The sequence below is a fragment of the Olea europaea genome, chromosome 14 (assembly GCF_002742605.1).
Source record: "Olea europaea var. sylvestris chromosome 14, O_europaea_v1, whole genome shotgun sequence".
Classification (NCBI taxonomy): Eukaryota; Viridiplantae; Streptophyta; class Magnoliopsida; order Lamiales; family Oleaceae; genus Olea; species Olea europaea.
Genome location: NC_036250.1, coordinates 4,300,350 through 4,310,957, shown reverse-complemented (window position 1 = coordinate 4,310,957; position 10,608 = coordinate 4,300,350). Strand labels below are relative to the sequence as shown.

The 10,608-nt window shown below is 36.3% G+C and overlaps 1 protein-coding gene across 1 annotated transcript; it reads left to right on the top strand.

Annotated features, from left to right (window-relative positions):
• Positions 1-2,670: 2,670 nt before the first annotated feature.
• LOC111409410 lies at positions 2,671-5,834 on the top strand. The gene is made up of 3 exons (XM_023039462.1): positions 2,671-2,784; positions 5,100-5,233; positions 5,327-5,834. The coding sequence occupies exons 1-3, from the start codon at positions 2,671-2,673 to the stop codon at positions 5,832-5,834; spliced, it is 756 nt and encodes a 251-aa protein (XP_022895230.1).
• The last annotated feature ends 4,774 nt before the right edge of the window (positions 5,835-10,608 follow it).

The following is a 10,608-nucleotide window of genomic DNA, read 5'->3' as shown; positions in this document are numbered from 1 at the left end:
ATATATATATATATATATATGATTGTATCGTTGTTGATGAGACTTTTGAATGTAAAATCCCTCCATAAAATATTAAGTCACATTTGTAATCGCCTTCCATCATTATAGTGAAAAATCAGAGTCCCAAATCGTCTCAACTTGTTGAGTATACTCAAGGCTGGTCCATTAGAGATATGTTTAACACTATGGAATATTTGATATTTCTGAATGATGGGTTTCACTTAACTAAAACTTATCTTTTCTCGAGTACGCTCAAGGCGATAAATTTTAGAGGCATGTTAAGTTACCACATAAAATGTGTGAAGATAAAGATTTGTCAGCTGAATGATCTGGGAGTTGTATGGAGCTACCCAAATGTTATATTAGGGCTTGTTGAGTACACTCAAAGTCTTAGTATAATAGATGGGATCCCAGCCCACTGAGAGTCAAGCATGGATTCCATAAATTTATGTAAGAGGGTCATAAATTTTAGTTAAACAGTGGGAACATAATTAATTTAATAAAAGTCCATGTTAAATTAATTGATGCATTTTATATATTATTCTTTCTTTTTTCGTCATTTATACTTATTGAATCTTGAGTAATCATATGTATTTGAATGGCATACTAGATGTCAACAACCAAACTAGATTTTCTTAATTGACACAGCAATTTGAGAATTGTTTTCATGCATGAGAAAATTGGTCACATCCTTGAGTAGCCCTTTCCAGAGACACCTGCTGATGACTCGATTAAAGAAGAGGTGGCTACCGAAATAAACGCAGTGATGACAATAGTATTGCAACGTATGTGATACTTGCAACTATGTCACCGAGTTACAAAAGCGACTCGAGAATATAAATGTTAACACATAATTCTTCATTACAAAGAGTTGTATGATAATAATCGTGTGTGGAAGGATATGAGACTTCCGAACAACTATACCGATGCAAAATGACAGAGTAATCTTCAATCAATACTTAGACACTGAAGATGATTTACGTTGAGAAATGTCTCAATTGAGTTCAATCATAAACCATGAACTAAATAGTGACTTGGTTCTGTAATCTCTGTCAGAGAAAGCTATTCATAACTAATTATCAATTTAACGTGAATAAGTTTGAAGGCACAATTATTGAGTTGCTTAACATGCTTAAGACCGTTAAGCCCAACATCGAAGTTAGTAGTGGGCAAGCCATTGATTCCTCTAAAGATATTAAGAGGAAGTCTAAAGGGGCTTCGTGCAAGTGTCCAATATGGTTAAGACAGTCTAAGCGAAGGACAATACCAAATCTAATGACCCTTGGTTTCATTATAGAATGAAAGGTCATTGGAAGGAATAGAGCGTAACTTATGTCTACTTCACGAGTTTTTTAGGTATTTGATACCAGATATAGATACCATATTTATACAAATATGGAGAAACTAAATAGAAGTAGACCACTGCGAAAGGGAGAAATTGACCTACACATTGAAGATGAGCAAATGTTGTTGCATTACCTGTATGAGCATACTTCTTGTCGTTGCCTTTTGACTTAGTAATGGAATTAGAGAAATGTTGCTTTGTACCCACCATAGCTAGAACATTAAAATGAATTTCATGTTCGGATATGAACTATTTTAATGTTAAGGACAATTGTTGTTCTTGTTTATCTTGATAAAGATCCTAATGGCTATGATAAATTACAAAACGACATTTATATTCTTTAATACTAAGGATTCTATAATGAGTATAGAAATTAAAAGGCATAAATGCGATAATCTAATTATTACCAAAATCTGGCATGACAGACTTTATCATTTAGATGATATATAATTCCAAAGTTACATAAAGACGTATACTTGGGATTAATTGATTTTGACAAGTACAAATTATGCATGTATGACACATTGACCAAATCTTCTTTTACTTGAAAAGAAGAAAGGTCAGCATAATTAATGGTCTAATGCATAGTGATGCATATGGACTTGTGTCAATTAATGTCAGATAATGTTTCTCTTATTTCATCAATCATCATGTATACTTGGTGAAAACTCAAACATGAAACTTTTGAAAAGTTCAAAGGATCCAAACTAAAAGTAGAGAAACAAATAGGTAAAGATACCCTTACATTAAGATTCAATCAAGTGAGAGTATTTTAAAGATAAAATCTAGATTATCTAAGAGAGAATGAGATTCTCTTGCAGTGGACTCCTCCACATGTACTGCAGCATAGTGGTGTATCTAAAAGGAGGAATTGTTAACTATTAGATATAATGCGATTAATATCAAGTCATGCAAATCTCCCAAAATTATTTTGAGGTCATGCATTGATTGCAGTGTGCAATACACTAAACTATGTCCCATCTAAATTGGTTAACAGAAATCCATACGAGTTATGAAAAGGCAATAGTCCCAATTTATCTTATATGAAAGCTTGGGGCCATAACGCTTATTTGAAGCGCCTTAAATCAGGATAAGTTTGAGACTAAATCTGATAAATACGTATTTGTGGGGATATTTAAAGCAGACATTTGAATATTAATTCTATTATCATGAAGAAAGTCTTCGTCTCACGACATATCATCTTCTTAGAGAAAATGTTTACTCTAGGAGAGGACAGTGGGAGTAAAATAGAATTTGAAATAGTTCAAGAGTCCACATATATAGTTAATCAAGTAGATAAATCCGAGTTTAATCCCATATCTGATATGGGACATAATTTGGATCTGGAAGTAAAGACCTCTGAGGATATATCAGCTCTATGTGAATCTAGTAGAATCATTCGACCTTCAAGAATGTGCGAATCTATGATCATTAATCAGGTATTAGTGATCCATGATAATGAACTGCTAGTTGCAACAAAATAAAGTCAAGTGTTGACCTTAAAAGAGACAGTAAGAGGCCATGATACTCGAGATGAACTCGGCGTATGTGAACAAGGTTTGGACCTTGGTCGAGCCTCCTGATGGAATGAAACCCCTAAGGTTTTGTAAATAGTTTACAAGGGAATGGTCGATGTGGATGTGAATATCGATATATACAAAGCAAGACTAGAAGTAAAGGTTAAATGTTGACCTTGGTGAAACCTTTCTCCTGTGGCCTTGCTGAAGTCCATTCGGGTTTTATTTGCAACAGTTGCATATCGTGGCTATAGGTTAAAATAAGTCTCTATGGAGCTGAAATCTTCGATTTGATGGAAAAAGTCAAAGTGTTTGATTTTATCAAGTTTGAAGACGAATTGTGTGTTTAAAAGAAGATAGTGGGAGCATTGTATTATTCCTAATATTATAGAAAACGACATCCCTATATTTCAATCATTGACATAACAGTTGTTAAAAGATTTATTCATGAACGATATGAGATAAGCAACTTGATCTATAGAGGTAGATCTAGAAGATTGCTTAACTCATCCCAATTTATATAGATGAAATTTTGAGAAGATTTCATATGGAGAAACTGGTTTATATGTTGGAAAGGTTCCAAACGTGAAGCAACCGTTGATTCAATAGTAGAAACCTAATACATGATTACTTTAGAAGTAGCAAAGAGTTGCAATTTGGATCATGATATTCATAAATGAACTTGGAGTAGTTACTGATATTGTTGATCACATACCATTTTATTGTGATAACAATAGAGCCATTGCGAAAGCAAAGGATCTAAGGTCTCATCAATGATCCAAACATGTATTAAGGCGGTATAATCTCATCAAAGAGATAATACATAAAAATGACGTAAAGAGAAGAACAAATTTCCACATTTAACAATATTGCAAATCCACTGACAAAGAGTTGTCGTCATATAAACATGATCGTCATGTAGACTTATGGTATTGGATACATAAGTTATTGGATCTAGTGCAAGTGAGAGTTTGTAAGTATTATGCCCTAAGTCCAATCAACTTTGGACATAAATATTTTTGATATATAATTAATGCAATTTAATGGTAGATCTATTATTTAATTAATAGACAGTTAAATAAATAATAGAGTCCGTAGATTCAAATATTCGTAATTTGTCAATCACAAAGAGTTGTGATTGTGAGATACAAATTACATCTGATTGATTCTTAAATCGTCCATGGTCGTAAGTGATAATGAGATACAGATATCGTTATTACGAATAGACTATCACGTGTGCCATTTCTTACTTGTGAAGTAAGTAACTGATCTCACAAGCTAAAGTGTGGTGACACTTAAATGAACACGTGGATGTTTTGTTATAGAACAAAATATTGGAGACCCGCCGAGAGATTCCACATGGATAACTATCTGAGTATCAGTGGTTAATCTCTAACGTTCGGTAGTGGAATTGGTCCTTTGACTTGAGGTCGTCATGGTACCTTATATGAGGACAGTCATACTTTGACGGTGTTAGATGTTGCTCTGTAAAGGGTCGCTAGTACGACATCGTTCGGGTACGTCAAGAATCGTATGAAGGTTGTGATTGATCAATAAAGGATTCGTCACTCTTAGATAGTAGGAGATTGTGATCTGCGTTTCATTCAATTAAGTCGATGATGAAATCCTTGGCCAAGGTGTGCTCATAAGTCGAAAAGGAGTTTTCGACTTATATTGACTTAATAGTGGAGTGAAAGATATGATCGATGATTGAGATTGACACATTTCATATCTCGTAATTGATCGAATCATATTGACGAAGGGATTATAGTTTCACGGTAAACGAACGAGTTTGGTTTTGTCACACCACATGATATTTCTCGTCACATGTACTGCCCTGACACATTGCTAGATGTCAATCAGGGACGGCAAGTGTGAATTGATGATAAATTAAAAAGATGTTTTAATTTATCAATTTTGATTAGATCAAAATAATATTTCACGTCGTTAGGTATCGTGATCGAGCACTTAATGGGTCACACATAAAAGAGAATTGGAAGATTTCAAATTATCAATTAGTTAATTTAACAATGGTTGGATAAATTAATTAATTAGATTTGTTATTTATATTCCTGAATTAATTAATTGGATTAATTAATTCACGGACCGGGTTTAATTAAATGGATTAATTAAATATTGGACCGGATCAGGTCAAGCCGAGCCCGTTTGGGTTTGTATAAATACATGGCTAAGGTTTGAGATCCATATGGTTTTCATTATTCTTGCTGGCACAAAAGGAAAACCCTGGTAGCTGCGATCTTGTTTTCTGTATGGATCACCATTGGAGGTTGGACAATTGGATAGTTGTGGGTGACGAATCAAAATTGCTGGAACGAGAAGAAAAACAAAAGGTTTGCAGAATTCTTCAAAAGTACAATCTTTATTACGATTTCTATCTAAACACAAAGGGATTCTCGGTAGGAATCGAAATAATTTTAATTTTTCGCCGTGCATGTATAAATAGATTCCCAACAGAAACTTGTGCCAATGAGTTGCTTGAAGGATCTCTCAAGCTTGTCGACATTTGTGGTATTGCTCGGGATGTTATAATTTTGATGAAGGAATCTGTTCAAGAACTCCAATTGTCTTTGAGGAGAAATAGAGGTATTGATGCATATATGACTTCAAGGGTAAAAATTGACAAAATGGTTAAAACGTGCATCAAAAATTTGAAGAGGTCCGAACAAAGATCTACAAACGAAGACAAAAATCCTAAGGTCATTGCAACATTACTAAAAGAATCATACGTCAATGGCTTTTCTGTCCTCAAGTCTGCATTGACCCTTTTTAGGTCAAAGCAGAAAACTTGGTCCCTCTCGTGCCATGTACATTCTCAAACAGAAGAAGAGAGCAATTCCCAAGAATTTTATGTCTTGAACACCAACAAATTGCGAAAAGAGATGGACACATTATCTGTGAAAGATGTCATGAAGCAGTCGAATGCATCAGAAAATGTCCATCCAGGAACTTGAAGAGAACTTAGAAGCCTTCTTTAGGAGTATAGTCAAAATTAGAGTTTCTCTTCTTAGTGTCCTGAGCCACTAGCCTCAGTTTATTGAGCATTATTTTCTAAATCACTGTCAATATGGATATAATACAATCAATGTTTTGGAACCTTCAACCCATTTCTGTAGATTTGTCCGTCAAAATATATATTAACGTGTTTTCCTTTCAAGATTTTACTTAAACCAAGCATACAAGTAGATTTACTTTCAGGGGCTAAACTTTCACCTTTTTTTTATTAACTTCAATTACTATAACACTCTGTCCATCTGTTTATCTTATTTTAACATATTTATAAACACAACAAGCACCTACAATTAATTGAAGCACATGGATCCGTTTAACTTAATTATTAAAAAACCAATGTGCTTGATTTTAGTAATGACAATATGATAATGCAACAGGCAGAGGCAATTATATTTCAGTAATGATTCCATTTTTTGAGCACGTTAACACATACTCTGCGTGCCTTATATTATATTCCTTCTTCGTCTGAAGATAAGCAACACCACAGCCTTAATGAGTTTAATGATCAACATTGTTAAATCAACTTCATTGATGTCATGATTCCTTGTGCTTCAAGAACAGTTGTGCATTATTTCGCTGATCTGCATGATCCAAATTTTCAGCTTAAAATGGATGCATTCTCTATAAAGAATAAAATATTCAGTTGCTATCCCCTTTCTATTTCAGATTGTTCGAACTAAGGTGTGATCCGAATTCTATTTGGAATGTTATTTGGAATCCTATTCAAAGTCTATTTGGCAAATTCTAATCGAAATTCTATTTAGAAGTCCAATTGGGAGTTGAAATTTGTGTTGGACTTGAAGAAGTCAAGATATGGATCAGGGAGAAATTTTCGGCACTTTTTCGTTAAAGGGTTTAGTTGTCTTTGGCTCATTCTTTTGCACATCTTGTTCTATGCTCTTACTTTGGCTCCATCTTTCCTTTTGTGAAAGCGACTATGAAAGTTACCAAATGAAATGGAGTCCCTATCCCTTGCTTGTCCATGTCCAATCAAAGAGTTTTCCATCCAGATCTCGTCCAATAGCTGCTAACATTAGTTCATCGCTAGTTCCCAATATCTATGTGTTTATATAGATATGCATGTTCGTGCACGCACACAAAATAATACACACACACAAAGAGTGTATATATTACATCTGACTAATACTTCATCCAGGTACACAAATTATGATGTAAATAAACACATAACACATGGCAGTGCTACAAATCAATGACAAATTCCCACATGGAAAGTAAGAGACTTTAAAGTAAATGAACAATTCTCAACAAAATGTACTTACCAATAAAAAGTACAAAGAGTCTTGGTTCATGAAGAGATAGAGATATAATGGCTTGCTTTTCATTGAATAAAGGTGAGGTATATATGCACGTACATGATGAGAATTGATAGCCAATCATATATTCTAAACTTAGCTAATTACCTAATCTATGGGATTTATTGTCAATCAAAATATTTACAATAGCTAATGGGATAATTACACAATTAATTCCTCTAATATGCCCCCTCAAGATGGAGCTCGCGTGGAGAGGCCAATCTTGATCTTCAAAGCTTGAAAACGAGTGCGTGAAAGAGGCTTGGTCAAGATATCGACTAGTTGATCTTCTGAGGACACATGGGCGACACGTAAAGCTCCACTTTGTACTTGATCCCGAATAAAATGATAATCAATTGCAACATGCTTCATTTGTGAATGGAAGACAGGATTGGAGCAAAGATGAGTTGCACCAACTTTATCACAATAGATAATCGAAACAGCAGGAATGCAAATGCCAAGGTCAGTGAGAAGAGAACAAATCCATTGTACCTCAGCAGCTGTAGAAGTGACAGCGCGATATTCAGCTTCAGTGAAGGAGCGGACAACTGTGCATTGTTTCTTGGAGGACTAGGAGATCGGATTACAACCAAGGTAAACAATGTAGGCACTGGTGGAGGTGTAGTCATCCTTATTACTAGCCTAGTCAGCATTAGAGAAGGCATGAAGAGATAGAGATGTGTAACGGTGTAAGGCAAGATCATGATCGGCTGTACCAGAAAGATAGTGAAGTAAACGCTTGACAGCATTCCAATGATCAATAGTAGGTCGATGCATGAATTGAGACAACTTATTAACAGCATATGCAATATCAAGGCGAGTGAGGCACAAATATTGGAGACTTCCAACAACTGTCCTGTATTCAGAAGGATCTATCAAAGCAGTGTCGGAAAGAATTGTAAGTGTTGGCTCGGTGGTAAGTGGAGTGGTGACAGATTTGGAACCTGTCATATTTGTGCGAGCGAAAAGATCTTTGATATATTTCTGCTAAGAGAGAAGTAAACTAGTGGAAGTAGTGGCAACTTCAATACCAAGGAAGTAAGTCAAGTCACCAAGATATTTGATGGAAAATCTTTTGCCAAGAAGATCAATAAACTGTTGAACTGCAGTGGCATTACTTCCAGTAATAATTATGTCATCAACATATACAAAGAGATAGACTTGATTACCGCTGGTGTTGAAGACAAAGAGTGATGTGTCCACATGAGAGTTTGTAAACCCAGAGGCTACAAGAAATTGTCTGAGCTCATGATACCAAGCCTGTGGTGCTTGTTTGAGACCATATATAGCCTTGCGTAACTTTCAAACATGTGTGGGATTATCACGATCAAGAAAACCTGGTGGCTGTGCCATGAAAACATCTTCAGAGAGATGACCTTGTAGAAAGGCATTGTTGACGTCAAGTTGACGAAGAGACCATCTTCAATTAATGGCAAGACTGAGAACCAAGCGAACAGTGGTGGGTTTGACAATTGGACTGAATGTGTCATGATAATCAACACCAGGACGCTGATGGAAACCTTTAGCAACTAGTCGCGCTTTGTACTTGTCAATTAAACCGTCAGGTAAACGTTTTATTCTAAAAATCCATTTACAATCGACAAGATTTTGCATTGAATCGGGGGTAAAAGTTTCCATGTCCCATTCTGCACAAGAGCATCATACTCCTCAGACATAGCCTAACGCCAGTTAGGATCTTTGAGAGCTTGGGTCAACGTGTGTGGTTCAAGTTGATGGGTCGAGGTGATGGTGGAAGTAAGATTAAGTTTTTGGATGGGTTTATGGATGTGGTTTTTAGTATGAGTGGTCATGGTATGGGTGTTGGTGGGCGGATTTGGAGGAGGGGAGTTCGGAGAGAGTAGTGAGGAATTACGGGGTGGATCGTGTGGGTTATTGTTGGTATTGGTAGAATGTGCTCGACTATTGGATGGCGGGGCTTGGTCTAGTGAGGTTTCGGTTACGGGATGTGGAGTTTCAGAGTATGTGGGGTGGATGGAGGATGTGGAGTGGTCAACCATAATGGGAAGAAATGACGATGATGGAAACCAATTTGGAAGTGTTTCTGGATTTGGTCGACTAAGATGATTGTGAATGGATTTGAATGGAAAGACAGATTCCACAAATTTGACATGACGGGATGTATATATTTTGGAAGTGGAAGGATCAAGACAGAGATAGGCACTTTGGGTGTGGGAGTAGCCAACAAACACACAAGGGATGGATCGAGACTCAAGTTTATGACTAGAATAGGGGTGAAGCCATGGATAGCATAAACAACCAAAGATACGGAGTTTTGTGCAGTTTGGTGGTGAGCGAAAAAGGGACTCATAAGGAGAGGAAAGGGAAAGTGTGTGGGTATGGGCATGCGATTAATGAGATATACAGCGGTTGCAAAGGCATAGTTCTAGTATATGAGTGAAAGTGAGGCATGAGTGAGTAGAGACAGACTGGTTTCAACAATATGTCGATGTCGGCATTCAGAAAGACCATGATGTTCAGGTGTATGTGGGGGAGAGGTGAGATGAGAAATTCCATGACGGGACAGAAATTAATCTAATGCTTGATATTCACCACCATTATCGATGTAAAGAGTGACAATGGATTGTTTGAAGTGGTTTTCTACTAGTGCCTTGAAATGAAGAAAGACATCACGACATGAGATTTCTTCTTTAATGGGCTATACCAAAAATAACGTGTAAAGTGATCAACAAAAATAACATAACACTTGAAATCATCAACATAATGAACGGGGGAGGTCCAAACATCCGAAAATATGATTTGTAAGGGGTGAGATGAAACAATCGTAGATATAGAAAATGTAAGCTTTTGACATTTATTGCTTAAACATGCATTACAATGAGAGTGTTGTGGCTTAGAATACGGTAAAGAAAATGTTGACATAATATGCTGAAGAATAGGTGTTGATGGATGACCTAATTTGGAGTGCCACTCGGAGAAAGTGGTCTTGACGCTGGAAAAGACAATGAGCGGAGAGGACAATGTTGGAGAGGAGGTTGGCCACTCATAGATGCCATCTTTAGTGTTTCCAATCGAAAGGATTGCCCCCGTGCTCAGATCCTTTATATGAAAGACAGTGGGTAAGAATTCAATAGAAACATGATTAATATTGTAAAATTGATAGATAGAAATAAGGTTCTTTTTTATATTAGGTATGCAAAGAATATTACGTAAATTAAAGGTACGAGTAGGAGTAGGAAGTGTGGTGGAACCAGTATAGGTAATGTGAAGACCCGAGCCATCGCTGATCATAACGTCATCAGACCCTGCATAAGGAGTGTGAAGTGAAAGATTATTCAAATCCGTGGTGACATGGTGCGACGCCCCACTATCAAGTATCCATTTGGGGGTGTCAGTGGTGTCAAGAGATGCAAAGTGTGCACGC

Coding starts and splice junctions, on each gene's coding strand:
- LOC111409410 (XM_023039462.1), top strand. CDS start 2,671: ATGGGACATAATTTGGATCTGGAAGTAAAGACCTCTGAGGATATATCA. Junction 2,785..5,099: donor AATCTATGATCATTAATCAG/GTATTAGTGATC, acceptor CTGGCACAAAAG/GAAAACCCTGGTAGCTGCGA. Junction 5,234..5,326: donor GTTTGCAGAATTCTTCAAAA/GTACAATCTTTA, acceptor ATGTATAAATAG/ATTCCCAACAGAAACTTGTG.